The 21,109-nt window shown below is 41.0% G+C and overlaps 1 protein-coding gene across 1 annotated transcript in view; it reads right to left on the reverse strand.

Moving 5' to 3' along the window:
* The window catches only part of nrxn2a (neurexin 2a), a gene marked incomplete at both ends in the record, with an annotated part of 219,172 nt that overhangs the window by 113,165 nt on the left and 84,898 nt on the right, over positions 1-21,109 (reverse strand). The window contains 3 exon segments of the mRNA XM_080749320.1: positions 441-822; positions 2,186-2,305; positions 19,162-19,188. Coding sequence (XP_080605446.1) covers positions 441-822; positions 2,186-2,305; positions 19,162-19,188 — 529 coding nt within the window.

Consider the following 21,109-nt stretch of genomic DNA (forward strand, 5'->3'; position numbering starts at 1 on the left):
TTTAGTTTTACTTTGCTTGCAACAATGATTTTTCTTTTGGTACATCATTTGTTTTGTAATTGTTTAGAGAGAGCGAGAGAGAGAGAGAGAGAGAGAGAGAGAGAGAGAGAGAGAGAGAGAGAGAGAGAGAGAGAGAGAGAGAGACACAGACAGACAGACAGACAGACAGACAGACAGACAGACAGACAGACAGACAGACAGAGAGAGAGAGAGAGAGAGAGAGAGAGAGAGAGAGAGAGAGAGAGAGACATCTCTATCTCTTGGATATGTGCAAATTAATTATTCATTTGCTATTCATTATTATTTCATCATTGTTGTATCACTTTGAGCCCATACTGTATATTATCTTTATGCAAAAAAAAAAAAAAAAAAAACCTTGAAGTTCAAATTGGTTTAAAAATTCTACCCACTTCCAAGCCCTCCCTCTCAATAAAACTCACCCTTTAACCAGCTCCACCACTATGAAGTCGCTGCCATCTCCAGAGTTGTAAAGTATGAGGCCATCTGGACTGGTGGTCTTAAACTGGAAGAACAGGTGCATGGAGGCGTAGGCCTGCAAGGTGGAGAAGGCGAGGTAGCTAGCCTGGGTGATGAAGCTCACAGGATCGGCCACGATGCTCCTCATGCCGAAGCGGGCGTTCAGCTCGCAGTACGAGATGTCTCCGTTCTTGCACTGGTCCAGATATGGCACCCCGTTGAAGGTGAGGGCTTGCAGGTGGCCAATGAAATTGGAAGGCACCACAGAGATGAACCTCCTCTCTGTCATGATGCCCGTCTCAATGCTGTTGAACTCCAGTCGCGTGTGGGCGCCGGTCATAAAACCTAGGTGTGCATGAATACATGTTAAACTGCAAATTACACACGTCATTGTCTGCTAGAGCAGTGGTTCTCAACCAAATTATTTTGGGGGGGTCCCCAGATGATTAACTTAATGTGCAACATTGTTTTCTCACTCAACAGTAAACAAACCAACATAAAGTTATAGTGTATAGAGACTATCTGCACATTTCTAAAGTGACAATTTAAGGACTTTTTAGTACCTCTAAAATGACAAATTAAACATTGGCCAAATTGGCAGAAATTTTGAGCATAGCCGATCTACATGCTCACAATGCCTCGCGTTGCATTGTAAAGTGCTTTGGATAAGGACCATTTGCTGTATATCTTGGCTAATGCTCCATTGCTCCCCCTTCAACCTCAGAGTCAGGAGAGTCGAGCCTTGGCCAGGAGATGTAGAGAATCTTTTTACCTTGGGTATTTGCACATATACAGGACTTTATCTCTGTGACTCAAACTCTAATGACTCAGCATGTAGCGTGACAACACACTGAAATGATGCCACACTAGCATGGCACATGAGCCAACGCCGGCTAAAAAAAATAAAACATTTGGACTCTCGCCACAAAAGGAGAACGGCGTTATTCGTGGGATTGCTTTTTTTCTTTTTTTTTTAGGTCTGAGGAAGAGTGCCAGGAGGAGCCCGTGGTGTGGGGATTTATGCTGGCCTGTTTTGTTTGGACAATAAATCCCATTTAGAACGGGTACACATTATTGTGTATCATTATTTTATGCTTTAACTATTGAAAAATAGCAGATATACAGTACAAGCTCACAGCGCGGCACCGAGTGCAGCGCTGCGAGCTTGTAGATCTGCGATTTTTTTTAAATCGTGAAAATTAGAATTTTTACACGATTCTATAAGTGTCTTTTGAATCCTTCTAAGATTTTTTGAAAAACCTGTCAGCAATCTGGCCAGCCATCGTCAAAGAAAACGTCCTTTTCACTTAAATGGAGCTCAGTTAGTCTGTTCTTGAGAGACTACTATGTCAGTGGTTCTCAATCTTCTTCATGTGAAGGACCCCCAAAATGATATGTATTTGGCCACCGACCCGCATCTCAAAATATCTAGTTCCAGGGACCCCCCAGAAGCCAAATTTGAGTTACAAACATTCGCTTTGAAAAGACATAATATTCAAAGATTTGCACACATTTTCACGACTTTTTCAAAAATAGCAGTGCGGCACTCGGTGCCGCGCTGTGAGCTTGTATATCTGCTATTTTTCACTGGTTAAAGCACTCAATAATTCTAAGCCTGAATGGGATAAAAGGCTCTCCGCTAAATCTGAAGCCATTTCGAAATGTCATTTCCTTGCCAAGGCTGTTACTTACGGTGCTTTCCACTTACCTTCCACGGTCACATTGTCCACAGACAGCTGCAAATTCTTCCCGCGGCGCACCACCTTCACCGTGTGCCACTCATTGTCGTTCAGCTTCTGTCCAACCAGGAGCATCTCTGGTCCCTTGCCTGGGAGGCACAGTAAGGACATTCCCCAGTGACTACAAATCAGTTATTTGTGGATTCAATTCTAAGGGGTGCAACAGTTAATTGAACTAATCGCGTTGATTGATTATACAATATAATCAATAGACAAAAGGATTTTCAAAAATAGAGAGAATAGCCGATCTATAAGCTCTCAACACTTCGCGCTGCAACGCGTTGTGAGTTTGTGTAGATCGGATATTTCCACAATTTTCATGTGACACCGTTGTATAAATAATCTAAAAACAAATACATATGAAAAAAAAAACATGTGCTTTTCGATCATTCAAAAACTATATTTTATTGCATTATAAGAAAATAAGGGATAGTTGCAGCCATAGATTCATCCTCTCAATAGAGAAGCACCTCCTACTAGTCCTACAATATAATATATTATATTCTGTGTCATCACATGAACACAGGCATGAATGAACAAGTCAGTCCACTGCAAGTCTCGCTTTTTGAAAACACTCAGATATCAATACCAGTGGGGTGAAGAAAATTAAGCTACACATGGTTAGGCATGGGATGATAATTGCTATCATTTGTCGTGATAAAAAAACGCTCACAACAATCGTATTGCGGTGATAAATCACAAAATTGTCATACACTAGGAGGAATTTGCATTTTTTGAGCTGCAAATTCCTTTTGCCACAACAATACAATTGTGATTTTCATATCATCCCATCGCTACACATGATGTCATGAAGAGCCATGTTTATTTCCATTGAGATATGAACAACAAAATATCTGTGGTGATCTATCTATGAAAATCTCTTTTAAAGATTGATTTGACAGTAAAATGTCCCAATAGCAAAAAACACTGGTACAGTACAGTATATTCTTACAGAGAACAAAAGAATAAATACAAATCTGCACGGTGCCTTGGCTTAGATTTGTACTCTACAAGGTTTGATTCTGTTCACTGTTTACTCAACCCAAGGGCATTAGTGGTGCTTGAGGATCCAGACAGATTGAAAAAAAGTCTTGTGTTGTTCTTTTCGCTATAAATTATTCCGCTATGGTACTCCTTTGCCCGTTTTATACTCTACTGGTCTTAAGATTTGCCTATAAAATAGGTCACAGTGCAAAAGCTTGCCACTGCAGCCAGCACCATCAGACACAATCAGTGCCTATGCAACAGGCCGACGCTGCAGTTCAAAGGAGTTCTGACATCGCTTGGGAAGCTAATTGGCCATGCCTAAGCCAGCTGGGCCTTTAGGGGTTTGTCTGTCTAATTGAGCTTGGGGTGCAGGAGAATTTCAAGGGACACCGAAAGGACAAGTGGATGCGGCTGAAAACAATAATAAACAATAAAGGCAGTGAAATTGGCTCTAACGCAGGTTCTTCATGTCCTCATCTGATGTGCATTTTTACAGGTGGCCGGGTCCAAAAAACTGTCTGTTTACCAGCTAAATCCTCATGCAGAGGTAGAACATTGTTTTGATGGTGGGCAGTTCATTATATGGTCTTTATTTGAACAGGAAGCTGAGTGGGAGACATAGTAATCACAAAAACATTAAATTCTAAGCCAGGAACAGCTTCCAGACACCTTTTGAAAAATCAGTAATTGCTAATGCCTCTCTACAATTTGGAACCTTTCTCTTTTAAAACTGTTATTAACACACCACTTCCAAAGTAGAACATTTTACGTTTCAGTAATCCAATCAACAACCAATCAACAACCTCCTTTTTCTAGACAAAATCAGTTGTATACAGTTGTACTCAAATGTTTTACTTAAGTAAAAGTATCAATACTGCAATGTAGAAATACTTTGTTAAAAGTAAAAGTCTGGAATTCAGAATGTACTTGAGTAAAAGTATGAAAGTGTTTGAATCAAAATGTACTTAAAGTATCAAAAGTAAAAGTACACATTGTTTGACAATAGCACATCTACAAGCCCACAGCACGTTGCGATGTGACGCATTGTGAGCTTGTAGAATGTCTATTTTCAAATAGCCAGTGGTTTATGTACCGGTATGTTTTAAAGATTAGTTTTTGGGGCTTTTATGGCTTTATTGATAGGACAGTAGACTGACAGGAAATGGGGGGAGAGATGGGGAGTGACATGCGACAAAGGTCGTCTGGATTGGGAATCGAACCGGCGACGCCGGCAGGCATCAATGCCTATGTGGCAATGCCTAAGTGGTATGCGCCTGGACCTGTAGTGGATTAAAAGTACAATATTTGGATACGAGAGATAGTGGAGTAGAAGTAAAAGTATTGGAAATTGGAAATACTCAAGTAAAGTACAGATACCTCAAAATTGTACTTAAAGGAGTAGTTCACCCCCAAAATGACTTTTTTTCTATTGATTACTCAGGCCATGGAGAGTAGAGTTCATTAATATTTTTTGGTTTTTGTCACATTCCTAAGACTAAAATGTGACAACAATAAATTTACCCCCATTGATTCCGGATGGTGACCCGTTTCGAAACGGGTCACCATCCGGAATCAATGGGGGTAAATTTACTCGAATCAAAATTTTGTCTTAGGAATGTGACAAAAACCAAAAAATATTATTGAACTCTACTCTCCATGGCCTGAGTAATCAATAGAAAAAAAGTCATTTTGGGGGTGAACTACTCCTTTAAGTACAGTACAAAGTAAATTTACTTAGAAGTTACGTTAACTCATTTCCCGTGATCCCCGTCGAAACCGTTGATTTCCCGCTGTACCACGCTGCGATGCCCGTCGTTCCCGCCTCCTAACTGTATCCTGCCGTATTTCCAGTTCTGACCAGATCTAGGTTTCCGTATCCTGTCCAAGGCCCAATCGTAGCTTCCGTCCCATCTGTTTACATTGTAAACGTAAAGCATTTTTTTTATTTGATAGCTGTTTGATTATTGTGTCCGCCTGGCATATGATCCGCGCAAATATCGTCTGCCATGTGCGCGAACGTGTCCACATGTTACCATAGCGCACAACTGGCCGTTTCCAATGTTTTCTTATGTAACACCGGCGGATACAGCAGGGGTAACAGCCTGGCAACGGATGTGTCTATTCCAATGGATTATTTTTTATTCGAAAGCTGTCATCTTGTCTACCGGTCTACTACATGAGTCGCGCACAGATCTTGCACTCTGCGTGCACGTGCCCACGTTAAAAGGTAAGGACAATTTGGCAGCTGCTTACTACAGCTATGTTTAAAATCGCAGCAAAATTGTTAATGTATTGTACACAGTCAACTAACTGCACAATGGATGAATCCCAATAAAGGACACTACCAGTTCTATGAGCTAATGGCATAAAGCCATAAACCTTACTGAGGTAGGTCCTTTTTAAGAGTAAGTGATGACACAAACCAGCTGTCTTTGGCGGTATTGTTTGATCTGGGCACAGATTTTGTTACATTAAATAATTAAAACTAGGTCAGCCTGTTGGGTCTAAATTGGCCCTTGTTATTCAATCGCTGTTGGTACTATCAAACAAAAACATTCAGTATAAAACAACTGATTGGATGCATGTGATCCAATGAATTTCCACCAGTTAACTGATAAAAAGACAAAGATACTTGTTATACAATCAGATAAAGAGAAAGGGAATCGTTTTGCACGTTTTGTTCCTACTGTAAATTCAGGACCGTCATGTGATTGTGAATGCTGATTAGACATTCTACAGTCACAACATCAAAATTATTCTATTCTATGGACAGAAAACATTGAAGTTAAAAGTTTTCTCGCTGATTCAAGTAACAGAAATCTTTTGTCATTGTCAATGATGAACATGGAGTGCAGTGCCACTGCCAGACAGAGCAGAGAGACAGTACGGATGACAGATTAGTAGCCTAGCTATTTTAAGTACCCCTTATCGGCACATAACTTTGCATAATTTGTGCCCATCTTTGTCTGCCATCTTGTGAAGTATGCAGATTTTTCCTGTGCGTGTCATGTCCTGTAAAAAATACATCTTGACTTATGCAGGAGTTCCCACTGCAAGATGTTAACGCATAGTATCCAGTCACCAACATTTCTGGTGCTCGCTGACAAAGCCCGCAATCTGAGGCAGATTGGGGTTCCAAATATCTGGCAGGATTGATTACTGTACCCGTCAGTGACTGTAAATCATGCAGTTAGTAGCACTGAGAGCAGAGATGCGCTACAGCCAATGAGAGCACAGGATAGGTTGATTGATTGTTTGATTGTATAAACAAGTTTCAAACTGTCTGTCTGTCTGTCTGTCTGTCTGTCTGTCTGATAGATTTATAGATAGACCTTTATTGATTCAGGTGTCGTAAATATTCATAGCAATGTTGATATTAGGGATGGGACGATACGCGAAATTATCGTTTATCGTGATAAAAAACACTTACGATAATCGTATCGTGGAGGTTTAATTCGTCGTGATATCGTCCTCCATCATGCACTGGGATCAATTCACGTTTTATTTGCCGAGCTGCATATCCGGTACCACTTAAACCCTCTATAATTGGTAAAAGGTACTTATAATATACGCACTTGATAGTCTTTTTTTCACTCTCTATCAAATGTCTTTGCCCAAAAATAGCCGATCTACAAGCGCACAACGCGTCGCTTATAGACTTTTTTGGGCAAATGTTCCGCCCCAGGATAATAGATTTTGATTATCGCGATGATATCATAAATCGCAATTTCTTTTGTCACAATAATCGTGATATGAAATGTTCATATCGTCCCATACCTAGTTGATATTGCAGTGATAGTCTATAAAACTGTCTGGAACCAGCACCATCATGGACCATGATCGTGCATGAACCCTGTGCCCGACAATTGCCCATGTGTAAATATTTGGGAGCGTTTCTCCTGAGATCAAACTGCAGCGATTGCCAGATTCTGTGAGGGGATAATATCTTAAATTGGCACATACAGTATGGTAGTAGCCTACATAATGTTCGTCATGAATACGCTTTTTGAATAATAATTTAACTGATCAGCGACCGAGGAGTCCCTTGACTCCCTTCCACATTGCACACTACTGTAGGTTGGGTTGACTTAGTTCATTAGCTAAATGCAACATAAATCATTATCCTCGACCCACATGGCCTTAATAATGCAAATGAAAAGGGACAAATGAATTGAACTAATAGAGCTGTAATCATCATTCAAATAACAGCAATCATAACAATCATTGTATAAATATATTAGCATATATATTTGTGTAAAAATAAAACAAAGGAACAAAAAGCGGGAAATTATACATCGCAGTTGCTCTCACCAAGTAAAACAAGCATGCAAGAATATAAGGATGACAATACATTAGAATATACAATAAAGACAACAAACAGAATGTTGCACTTCTGTGTTGCCATACTGCATATCGCATCCTGATGAAATCTTGTATTGTGTGATCCCGTGGCGCCGATCACTCATGCGGCTTGACAACTAAGACACGCTATTTCAAGAGAGTTGACAACTATACAGGGTGTCTGACGACTTTGAAAATCATGCTGTCTCATGCATATAGTATGCATATAGTATAGGGGCGCATTAAGTGACATTTCCTTACCAGAGGCAGCTACATTAACTCATTGACTGCCAAGGCACGAGTTTCACGAGTTATTACAGTACTCCCAGGCTGCCACAGCCCGAGTTTCCCGAGTTGGAAGCCATTTTGAAAAAAAAAAAGAAAAAAAAAAAAAAAAAAAAGTTTTTTCTTTTTTTTTCCAAATTTTTTTTTATAAAAAAATTTCTAAAAATGCCTCAAATGTATTAGGCATGATCGCAATTGCGAAATTGCATGTTTAGCCCCATAACAAACACATCTTTCAAAATGTCAAAAATGGCTGTTTTGTCTGACTTTGAAGGCTTGTATCTCATGAATGCCTGAATGGATTTCCAAGCGGATTTTTTTGTTTGAAAGCTGTTAAAAAGTACTACACATATGGTGCATATATGGGCATGGGCGTGCACGATCCGTGCACTAAAAATTGATCCGTGCACTAGAAATTTAGGAAGGTGGCAGTGTTTGTTTTGTCTGACTTTGAAGGCTTCTATCTCATGAATGCCTGAACGGATTTCCAAGCGGATTTTTTTGTTTGAAAGCTGTTAAAAAGTACTACACATATGGTGCATATATGGTGCATGGGCGTGGCATCCTGGTACTTGGCGGCCATCTTGAAAAGGGCATTCAATGAGTTAAAGGGTCCAGTTTGATCTATAAAAATGTAATGTATTTCACATAATATATTTAACGAGAAACACTTCAAAGGCAAGGCGATGTTATACAGCTCAGCATAATGAGTGAGCTGAGACTTTGAACCGGAGCTGGGGCGTGTTAATCAAAGCATGTTAATTATGCTATTTTGTAAAACAAATGCCTCATTTTAAATTGGAAAATAACAATGCACTCAGTATACAATTCCACAGATGAATCATTCTTGACTCAAGGACACGTGCGGCTGTAATATTTGTTCGTGTAAATCGCAAGCCCCCACGTTGCCCTTTTGTTATTGAGCCGATCATTGCAATGGGCAGCTCCTTGGCAGATGCGCCAGATGGTCTGTATCTCTCATTCCATCCCAAATGAAGGCCGATTAAACACACTAACGCGTTGTATAAACTCATCAGAAAAGGTAGTTATGGCTGCAAGATGCTGCATCCTTGAATTTTCAATGCCCTAAACAGAATTTCCCGTCCAGTCTTGGCACATGGCACTGAAAGATTTGCACCGACTTCCTTTGAAATGTGTTAAGTTTCCCTCCCTATGCCTGCATATTAAATTGATGCAAATTAATTTAAATTAGGTCAGCTATAGAATATAGCTCAGGAATATTAGGTGGAAGTCACAAAGACACCCAACTTACTGCAGATTTCAACACTGGAACGATGTACCATTAAATGAGAGCCTATTCCTCAACATGCACCTGAGTAATCAATATCAACTAAATTAAATGAATGAGTAAGATAACATTTCCCCCAGAGCCAGAAGTCAGAATGTCTATGGATCAATGCCTTGTTGTTCCTGACAAGTCCCTTTCATAAACACTACTCCTCTTGGGTCCCACCCTGTGCTGCAGCTATGGCATAATGATGTTGCAATGCCATCTGCTGGTAGGGACAGCGAGTGGTAGAGGCAAAGACTAGAAACTTAAAAAGTGTGTGTGTGTGTGTGTGTGTGTGTGTGTGTGTGTGTGTGTGTGTGTGTGTGTGTGTGTGTGTGTGTGTGTGTGTGTGTGTGTGTGTGTGTGTGTGTGTCTGCCTGTGCGGAGCAAATTTCACAAACCGCCGGACCAATCAGTGCCAAGCGGTGTATGAACACTGCCAGTAGACAGTTCACATTTTACACTTTTTCAAATATTTAACTTAAGGTTTATATTGGAAGTAATCACTGAAACCTTGGCGAAATGTGGAGTCATACGTCACAGATACATGGATGACTGCCATCAAAGATGACAGATCTACACGGGAGCCACACAATTTCTGCAATCAGAATTGTCATCAAGTCCTGCTGTGGCAGTCATATTATAAAAGTGTCTTGCCACTTAAGTCACTTCTCAAAAGAATTTAACATACAAATGGGTGTGTTTGTTTGTGCAGGACTCTTTCATTTTAACATATTAACTCATACTTTTAGAAGGGCCTCACCGCAAATGAGGCTTGGGCCTCCCTTCATATATACACTATTGAGTTAACTTGGCAAAAACTGGGGAGTCGTGGCATAAAACATTGTGTATTTTCATGGATTCTTTCAGAAATTACTATCCTATTGTGATCTTACAGATGCGCAACAGTGTTGTACAACAAAGTAAAAAGGTAATAATATGTTATGTAGTTCATTATAAACATTCTATTTGAATGTTTTTGTTTATGGATTTGTTATAATTATATATATTGTAATCATATACAGTAAGTATATATAGGCTACTACATGTAGCCTATATACCGTATACAAAAAACTAAAAAAAGTAACTGATAGTTGCAGCCTCACACTTCTTCTTTTGGGAGGTTTTGATCAATATCCATGCTGTACGTTGCTATTACAATTAACAAAGCATCATTAACTCTGTCCTTTTGGGGGACTTGAAAATAACTAAGCCCCAAATATTAATTTATGAATACAATCAATACACCACAGCTTCTTGGAAACGGCTTGTCATTCACAGGACCCAGGGCGCCTTGGATGACAGGGGCTTTCAAAGACGTTGTGGTCTATTGACTCTACCAGCCAACAATCACTGCTTTCACACTTCACACGTATTTTCTTGCAGTGAGTAGAGTAAGGACCATCCACACAGTTGTAGTGTGGTCTCTACCTCTATTCACTTGAGCTAGAATCATTTCAAACAATATATTTTCTTTAAATATATAGTTATAGTGTTTGGTGTGCAAGTACACATACAATCCACAACCCAAGCCAGAAATCGGTGTAGTAAAGGACTCAGACTTGACATTTAAGAGCCACATTGACACAATTACAGCCTATCACCATAAGAACATATCGAGGATTAAAAACTGCATTCATCTTCAGTAGACTGGACGAATTAGGCTGATCAGAGGACTAACGTTTCGAAACTCTGCTGCTCGAGTCCTTACTAAGCTCAATCCAACCTACGTTTCAAGTTTTCATGCTTCACTGCTCTTTTCCTCGAAATTTCGTGCAAATGCATTTTTTCCACAGGATTCTTTCCCTGTTTTGCCATTCTAATCTTTATGGAGAATGGAGCGTATTTTTTCAGAAACCCGCAAATGGCAAGAAACCACTCCATTCCCATTGAAAAGCAGAATCCACCTTCATAGGCAGATTTAAACTTCAAAGTCAGTGAAGGTCATAAAAATAGCAAAGTTAGCTGATCTACAAGCTCAATGTTCTGCCAATCCACTGGAAATCTACTGTCTTGCCAATGGCTGGACATGTGAAGTTTTGAAATGACACATCTGTACCTCACTCTATTTCTTAGATCTTTCACTGGCTGTCCGTCTGTCAAATAACTGAATTTCACAATACTACCGTTTGGTTTATAAAGCATTGAATGGTTTAGGGCCGATCATCATAATTCATAAACCATCCACACCTCTCAGGTTGCCTGGGACAGGTCTGCTTTCTGTCCCTGGAATCAGAACTAAACATGGAGACGCAGCATTCAGTTTTTATGCACCACATTATCTGGAACAATCTCCAAGAAAAATGCAAGTCTGATTCACCTCTCTGGGCCCTATCTTCCACCCAGCACAAAGCAGTGCTGGCCGTAGCACAACTGTCATTGCTATTTTACAGCCAAAGCATTTGGTCATTCTTACACCGTTATCTGAATACCAAAATATCTTGCGCCTATTTAGCGCCCATGGTTGGTCTTAACCCATTTAGACCGGGAACCCCTATACAACGTATACGTAACAATACCTTTTAATCCGGAACCCCTTTTGAGGTAGCTGTTGTTCTGTCCAGTACATACAGTAGCAACATATTTCTTTTGTAATTTTTTAATAAATATTTTACGTTTTCCAGAAAACTTCCAGAAAACAGGATTTAGAATCGGCCTCATGGGTCTGGTGAAATCAGGGCGCACTGCAATCTTGCGCTGAGTTTGAGATTTGTGCTAAGAAGCTCAATGCATTAACAGGTCACCATCAAATATGTCTCTCCTGACGCACGGAGCACGCAGCCATCCATCATGCTTTAATAACTTGTGGTTTAAAACCAATCTAACTGAAAGTGAGCATATGATTATTAAATTGATATGTGAAGATAACACAAATATATCTTGGACATGAGAGGATATTAGGCTACAGGAGGAAGACATCTGACCATTAATTTACCGAATGTCTGTGCGTCCGCCGTCTGACCGTCTGTCTGCATGCTGACATTACTGATAGCCAACTACATAGTGTCGCCATGGTAACAGCTGCTTGCTGAAACAACGCCCATATTTGGAGATGAGCATGCTGACATCCACCACGGTAACATCCGTTTGCTGAAACAATGCCCAAATTTGGAGATGAGCATGCTGACATCACTGATACTAAACAGTGTCGCCACCATGGTTACAGCCGCATGCTGAAACAATGCCCAAATTTGGAGATGATGTCTGCTATCTGTCTGCATGCTGAGTCTGACATCACTGATACTAAACAGTGTCGCCACCATGGTTACAGCAGCATGCTGAAACAATGCCCAAATTTGGAGATGACACCTGTTCCATTTAAATCTAAATCCATTTGAATTCAACACGACAACATTCATGTTCAACATGGTGACAGAAGACGAGGGACTCCGCCTTGAGATTCAAAACATTATTAATAATCTGGCCCAGATGATCAATACATTGCATTGGGAATTAAAGTGCCCATTTTCATGGCATGGAGACGAGCAGTGAGGAAAGAGGGAGGGAGCAGAAAGGGATACAGACACCGTCAGTGCCTGTTGAGATCGGCACATTTTCTGGGGCAACCTGCCAAGATCACACATGTCACATGTAGTCAGGGACCCAGTCCCTGATAATGGGAGAGGACCAGTGATGTTCTGCCGTACTTTTTACTTCTGTTTTATCTATTAGTTTGGTCATTAAGGTCCACAGAATGAGTGGCCTGCTCTGCCGGAAACATCGCGAAAAAAAGTTATGGCCATTTGTATATTCACTGTCCCATCGACTTCACTATACAGGAAAATAATACCAGTAAGACTCCCTAATCGGGAGATAAGCGACCGTTGGTCGCTTATCTCCACAAATATCACAACCTCCACCTCTCACAATCCCTTTTATGCCCATATATGGAGATCCCTAACATAATCCCTTTCATGCCCATATATGGAGATCCCTAACAGAATCCCTTTTATGCCCATATATGGAGATCACTAACAGCTAACAGAATCCCTTTTATGCCCATATATGGAGATCCCTAACAGAATCCCTTTTATGCCCATATATGGAGATCCCTAACAGAATCCCTTTTATGCCCATATATGGAGATCCCTAACAGAATCCCTTTTATGCCCATATATGGAGATCCCTAACAGAATCCCTTTTATGCCCAGTTGGTTGCTAGGGTAAAAAAACATGGTTGCTATGGTAAACAGTTGGTTGCTAGGGTAAACAGTTGGTTGCTAGGGTAAAACCATGGTTGCTAAGGTGGTTGCTAACGTACACTAACAGACCAGCAACAACAGACTGTTGCCACAGCAACGTACACAAAGGTTTGTGTACACATGTGGTGTGATGTCATACTGAAGATATATGACATCACACCGTACACAAACAAAGGTGTGACGTGTGACGGACGGACGGACGGACGGACGGCCGGTGGAGGTTTTCATAGTAAACTGCTCCCTGACGGTCGCAACCAGTAAGACTCCCTAATCGGGAGATAAGCGACCGTTGGTCGCTTATCTCCTGTCACACTGCTGACATCAGTATGACATCACACCGTACACAAATGACCCTTATATAAGACCGGCATTATCTACCGACAGATTAGTAACAAGATGTCAAAATCATTGAAGGTTTACCCTACTAACCAACTGTTTACCATAGCAACCATGTTTTTTACCTTAGCAACCAACTGTTTACCCTAGCAACCAACTTTTTACCACAGCAACCATGTTTTTTTTACCCTAGCAACCAACTGTTTACCCTAGCAACCAATTGTTTACCATAGCAACCATGTTTTCTTACCCTAGCAACCAACTGTTTACCCTAGCAACCAACTGTTTACCATAGCAACCATGTTTTTTACAGGGCCTGGGATTGATGACATCAGAAATCTCCATATATGGGCATGAAAGGGATTTTGTTTCTGGAAATATGTCTGTGGGGTGCCACATTTGGAATAAAACACTTACATCACACATCTGGATATCCATACAGCCCATCTAGTTTGCCTGTGTCCATTTATGCCCATATATCTGATGACATTGGGACAATGATCTCCATATATGGGCATAAAACTTATGTTAATTAGTAAAGCCTGGGGATCTCCATATATGGGCATGAGGGGTACCCTAAAAGGGCATCATCTGGGAATAGCAAATATAGTTATCCTAGAAAGTGAAAATCTTACATCAAAGGCCATAACTACCTACCTACCACCATACTGCATTCCTCATTAAACTACCTACCAGTAAGATGCCTAAGGGAGAAAGGCAAAGGGCGAGGTTGCACCATTTCTTGGTCTTCTGGCCAGTGATGTATATCGGACCATTTAACCATATATGGAGACATCTGGTACCCAAAGATATTCACAGATATGGGCTTAATATTGATGACATAAGGGATCTCCATATATGGGCGTAAAAGGGATTTGGTTCCCCTGGCATCACAGGGATCTCCATATATGGGCATAAAATGGATTTGGTTACCCTGGCAACACGGGGATCTCCATATCTCCATATATGGGCATAAAAGGGATTTGGTTCCCCTGGCATCACAGGGATCTCCATATATGGGCATAAAAGGGATTTGGTTCCCCTGACATTACAGTGATGTCAGTGGCTGGTTCTACAGAGGGGATCTCCATTTATGGGCATAAAAGGGAATGTATGTATGATGATGTCAGATATCATAGACGTCATAGGACTTTCACATAACGAATAACTGAGTAAGCATGTAAACCCGTAAAATCTATATTTGGGCATGGCTGATTTATGACCTCATCATGATGACACGAGCAAACACAGCTGAATTGTATAAATGATCAGTGCAGAAACCAACAGAAGTATTTGACCAAGACTCTTCGATTTAAACATCAACAAAGGTGTGACGTTTGTTGATGGTCACGTGTGACGTGTGACGGACGGACGGACGGACGGACGGACGGACGGACGGACGGACGGACGGACGGCCGGTGGAGGTTTTCATAGTAAACTGCTCCCTGACGGTCGCAACAAAAAATAAATGTGCTTTAAGTAGCATGTGAGAGGTCTAACTAGAGGTTCTTCATGATTCTGAATCCATTGCAAGCATTTGTATTCGCATGAAAAACATTCCTTGGGCTAAAATATGGCCCCCCAAAATTTTAAAAAGTGATGAGTCATCAAAAAATCTTCACTTTTGGTGGGCTGATATTTTGCCCTAGGAATGTTTTTCATGCAAAACAAATGCATGCAGAATCATGAAGAACCCCTAGTTTGACCCCTCACATGCTACTTAAAGCACATTTATTTTCTTTTTTTAACTGCTTTAGTGCCTATCCCGAACTAGTTCGGGATGATTTGGACCGTCCTGGGTGCCTATCCCGAACTAGTTCGGCTTTTAATTTTTTTAAGATGACGGCCGCCGGCCGTCATCTGTTTACACGGCCCGCGAGAGCGTCGCGCCGCCGATATTTACCATCCACTCCAATGCAATCCAGGATCTTTAGAGCTCATTTTCTCTGTTCCATGCATATCCATGAGGTGTGCAAGATTTAATCATGGCTAAATCGCCGAAAATAGGGCTTCTAAAATGCTTGGTAGCCAATTGCTAACTTCAAGCTAACTTCATCCTGTCCCTGTTGATGACACAAAGGAAAGTGTTCAGGCTTGTAATGGCTGCGCAGGGCTTGTGCTGTTACAGCGCTTGTGGATGGGTGTTTTCTATGGCCACTGGGCGCCCTCTAGTGGTGAAAAGGTGGCATTGAAAGCGTTAATATTTTTCTTTTCCTGTATAGTGAAGTCGATGGGACAGTGAATACAAATGGCCATAACTTTTTTTGGCGATTTTCCGGCAGAGCAGGCCTGTCATTCTGTGGACCTTAATGACCAAACTAATAGATAAAACAGAAATAAAAAGTACGGCAAGACATCACAGGTATCACCCCTATTCCTCGAGCTTTTGGGCTTGTGGGTCCCTGACTAATGGGTCTCCTTTCTTTCTTTTTTTTTACTCTCAAAAAAGCGCCTGCAATGTAGTGCATTTGAAACTACATTGCAGTGCACATCATGGGGTGATCACTGCTTGCCTCCCGTGCATTGTTTTATTATTATGTTAGATTATTTTCTTTTTATTTCGTTGCTGAGTTAGCAGGACAAAGTGACGTGAGTGAGAGGGGGAAAAAAATGGGTGAAATCTGCCAATCTCAATAAGCACTAACGGTAGATACATTTTATGCATTAAATATCTTTAAATACCGCTCATCCCGTAAGAGCAAAATGGCTTTCTTTATCTGTCTCTGCTTAATAGACACCAGTTAACACCTATCAATAGGCATAGGCATCTTTGTCACCATGCATTAATTGGTTGTTTAATTAAAGTAGAACATAACTGATAATGAGTGAGCGATTTTGAAGTTGATATGTAAATATATTATGGGTGTGTCAATTTACGATTATCTGTCATCGCACACCATCTCTTAAAGGGACTCTCCAACTGGTTTAATTAATGTAATGATCAAACCACACTCATGACTAATTCAGAGGTACAAAGCCTTAACACCATGCGCCGAGCTCAACGGCCAGATAACGTGCCGTCTAACTAGTGAAATTGGCGTGGACACACCCGATACGCCTCCACCGTCTAAATAGGGCCCTCAGATCTTTTAAATCAAACCTCTCTTTTCATCAATGCCTTTTTAATTCCCTTTTTTAATATATATATAATTTCTTCAACACCATCATTTGATTCTCTTACTTTCCAAAGCACAAGTCCACTGAGCTGTGTGCAATAAAAAATACAGTAAAATCTACATACTCCACAGATACAAACTAAATCCTGTTTTCATTTGGTTAGCCTTTCAGCGCAGCATCCATCCTGATGTGTATTCCACACATTCATGTATCCTGAACTACTTGAGAAGAACTATAGCGTAAAATCTGGACAAATGAAAGCCAACGGATAACAACAGTTATCATCTTCTCAGATCAAAAAATGCAATTTAAAAGGATCGAACAGAAACTCTGGTGATGATGATGGATGCACCGTATGAAAGGAAAATCATCCCGAGTGTTGACAAAGCAGTGGCTCTCAATGATGTCTCTGGGGACCATGACTACTGTAGGTTTTCATTCTAGCTTCGGGTCTAAATTAATTAGTGATGAAATGATCACGGATATAATTAATCTGGGATTAGTTTTACACCCGAGGCGCCATATAAATGTAACTACATGTTAGATTAGAAACCCAGTAATAAATGGTGCTCGGGTGGCACAGTGGTAAAGTCCCTGTCCACCACCAACGGAGGCCGTAGGATCGAATCCAACGTGGTGCATCCGGGTTTGTTGAACGTCTACACCAGGGGTCTTCATCGTTTTCAGGCCAAGGACCCTTAGTTGAGAGAGAGATGAAGCAGGGACCCCCACAACCTTTTCATAGATTTCATATAGTTTCATCGTTTGACAGCACAATCATCAGTGTATTTTGGATTCATGTCAATTTGTGTTTTCAGATATTTAACCACTTGACCGTCAATACTTAATAAAATTGACCTTTTACTCTGTACTTGGTCTGCTCTTTTTCCCCTCTACACCAAACCTCTTTGCCGAAAATAGCCAATCTACAAGCTCGCAATGCCTCGCAGCTTGTAGATCTGCTATTTTTGGCTACAGTTCTCAGAATATGGACACTAGGGTTAAAAATAAAAAGTATTTGAAGATTTGGAGGACCCCCTGTAGTAACTCTGAGGAACCAATAGGGGTCCCGGACCCCCTGTTGAAGACCCCTGGTGTACACTTTGTGAACACAATTGGCCCATGTTCGGGGGAGGGAGGACGAGCAGGGAGGGTGATGCAGGGAGGTACTCCTACGGGCGGGGGCGGCACCTGTCAGCAGGGGAGTGATGGCCGGGAGGTGTAGGACGACGGCCCTACGTCCTCCCGGTGGGGGCTCCTCACTGGCAGGTGAGTTAGTAGGATACAACTAACAGTGACAACACAGAAATGTGTACGGGGAGGAATTCATTGGCATAACGATAACAATTAAATTGGGTAGAACAAGGGGGTAAAACATAATTGGCTATTCTAAATAATAATAATAATAATAATAAAAAAAGAAATCTAGTAATTGGTCGAGAACGACAGATGAGTAAATATTAATCAAATTCACTTATAGAATTAGGCACATGCAGTTTCAGTATTGATAGTCTTATGTTTTCCCTGGTATTCGTCTTTATTCAGGAACGTGAGTCAACTTCAAAATAATGTCTCTCATTTTGTTTCAAATTGGGACCCAGAGTTTCATTGGTTGTTTTGGGAAAGTGATGAGGTCGCGCCTAGTTGGGAAACAATACAAACTAAAAACCTACAGTTCCGTTAACCACTTTCAACTGGCCCTACTTTAGGCATGTCATTATATATCGTATGCACAACAGTATAATATACAACAAAAAACAACAACTCATAAGCAGAAACTGCTATTAGGGCACAACGAAGTTTAACAGTTTAATTCTACCTGAGGGCGGATTCTGATGCATTTCAATGGGAACAGAATGGTTTGACTTTGTTGTCATTTGTGGATTTCCGCCCAAAAAAACGCTCTGTAACCATTGAAAAACATCGGCAGGATCCGCCCACATAGGTTGAATTAAACGTTGTTATGACCGTGCCCTTACTGCAAAGACAAAGAGAAATTGTAAACTGCTGTTCTTTCGAACAACTTATTCAGGTGAAACTGAATTATACAATTCATTCGATTAAGTTCGAGGCAAAATTAATTATAGGCCTATTTTAGGAACATATTTGTATCCTTCAAATGTTGTTACATTTCATCACTGTACAATTACACAGCACCAAATGGGACAAATGGAGGTATATCACATTTTCCTTCTCCTTAATATGAGGAAGATAGCTTGTGAGCTGACCAGCATTACGACTCAAAGATATATCTAGGGCAGAATAAATAAAATATGATTTTGGTGTCACACTGCAGGGGTGCATGAGGCAAGATTATGGGCACAGTTCTAAAAGGTATTTTCTTAAATCACAGTAAATAATCAATAATCAATAAGAAACCACTTACTGAGGTTACAGTCTATCCTGATACAATCTGGCGAGAGAGAGAGTGAAATGGTGAGATTAAAAGAAAGAGAAAAAGAGCAGCATAAAAAAGGAGAGAAGAGACAGAGAACAGCATTTCACATCCTTCAAGGTACATTCTGCAGACAGATTAAATCGTTTTTCTAAACCCACCATCCGGGGACAAGCTTGAGAGCCTAAACCACCCTTTACTCCCTTTGGTGCTCATGAAAGACCTGCATGCGCATAATACAAGAAGAGTGAGAGGAGGACGTCAATATTTGATGCTGTCTCGTACAGCAGGATATACAGTATATATATTTTAAACCAGCCGAGGCTGTCCACTCATGACTGTATCCTTTGCTTTACTCAGACAAATCAGCGGTTAAAGAAGAGAGGGGAAATGGACAAAAGACTATGGCCACATTTAATGCTGTTAGTCTACCAAGGGTATGTGATTCCAGAGATGGAGGTCTTAACCCTGACATGGTCTCTGGACTCACTGCAGGAAACATTAAAGTGCAGTAGGTTAGGTCTGGATTATAGGTCTGGGCTGAGAGATCAAGTTGAATTAACTCATCACGGCCAACCTTGACTCCCGCCTTGAATATAAAGTGAATGGTAGACGATGACACAGTGCTTTTGCCTTGCTTGAACAAGCCTCCTGGGAGTAGAATCTCTAAGTAATAGACAGAGGTAAAGGGTGATTTGCACACTTCAGCCACAGTAGACCTTACATGTGAAAAAAGAAAAGAAAAGAACGAACCCTACAGCACAATGAATCCAGTTGTTGATGGTTCTAGGGGCAATACATTCACTCATGATCATTTCTACACTTTATTGTGTTTTCTTAATTAGCTATTGCTGGTTGGGGAAGATTAATTTTGCAGTGGAAAAGCTCAAGTATGCTCTGTCAGCTGAACGTCTGTGTCCACTTTGTATGAATTATAGTTCATCCGAGCATACTGGACTCTGTGTGGCACCATCAATCTTTCCAGCCTAGCATAAACATAGACACAATTCTGCTATTGGTTGGTTAAAAGAAAGTGTCTGGCGGACACTTGAAACTACACTATGTGAAGGTAATGTAAGGTCATGGTCGACAAAAAACAACCATTGTCCTATAGACCAGTGGTTCTCAACCTGTGGGTCGGGACCCCCTAAATTATTTTGGGGGGTCCCCAGATGATTACCTTAATGTGAAACATTGTTTTCTCCCTCAACAGTAAACAAACGTGTATAGAGGGTATCTGCACATTTCTAAAGTGACAATTTAAGGACTTTTTAATACCTCTAAAATGACTAATGAAACATTGGCCAAATTGTCAAATATTAGAGGCAGAAATTGTGTAGATAGCCGATTTACATGCTCACAACGCCTCGCGCTGCGAGGCGTTGTGAGCATGTAGATCCTCTATTTTCACAATAGAACCATGTTATACAAAATATAATGCCTCGACTCTTAGTGCTTGTCAGGGTGGGGGGTCCCCACAGTTAAAATATGATTATTTTGGGGGTCGAGGCCTGGAAAGCTTGAGAACCACTGCTATAGACAGGGGTGGGACAGCATTTGTCATCAATAAAAGTGATGGAAGGGCCATCCATCCATATACATCGGATTGAATTGAAACTTGAAAACACACAGTGCTGAATTATGTTGTGCTGTTAACAACATCCTAGAGACCTAGGCCCTATGCTGATGTTATGCTAATCTCGACAATGCTAATAGGATTCCTCCAGCTTGACCCTTAACAAGCAGGACCTGTGGCAGAGGAATCACCCGAAGACGGACAAATAATAGAGCGTCCTCCTCGGTGAGACAGGACAGGGGCGAGCCTCATTAGGCTGACACTGCGGGGGCCCCACGGTAAGGTTGATGTGGCTGAGGCGTGCTCTCAAGCTGTCAACCAGCACAGACCAGTGGATGCAGACAGCCAGGGACCAGAGCAAAG

The sequence above is a fragment of the Nannobrachium achirus genome (assembly GCF_963921795.1).
Source record: "Nannobrachium achirus genome assembly, chromosome: 19".
Lineage (NCBI taxonomy): Eukaryota > Metazoa > Chordata > Actinopteri > Myctophiformes > Myctophidae > Nannobrachium > Nannobrachium achirus.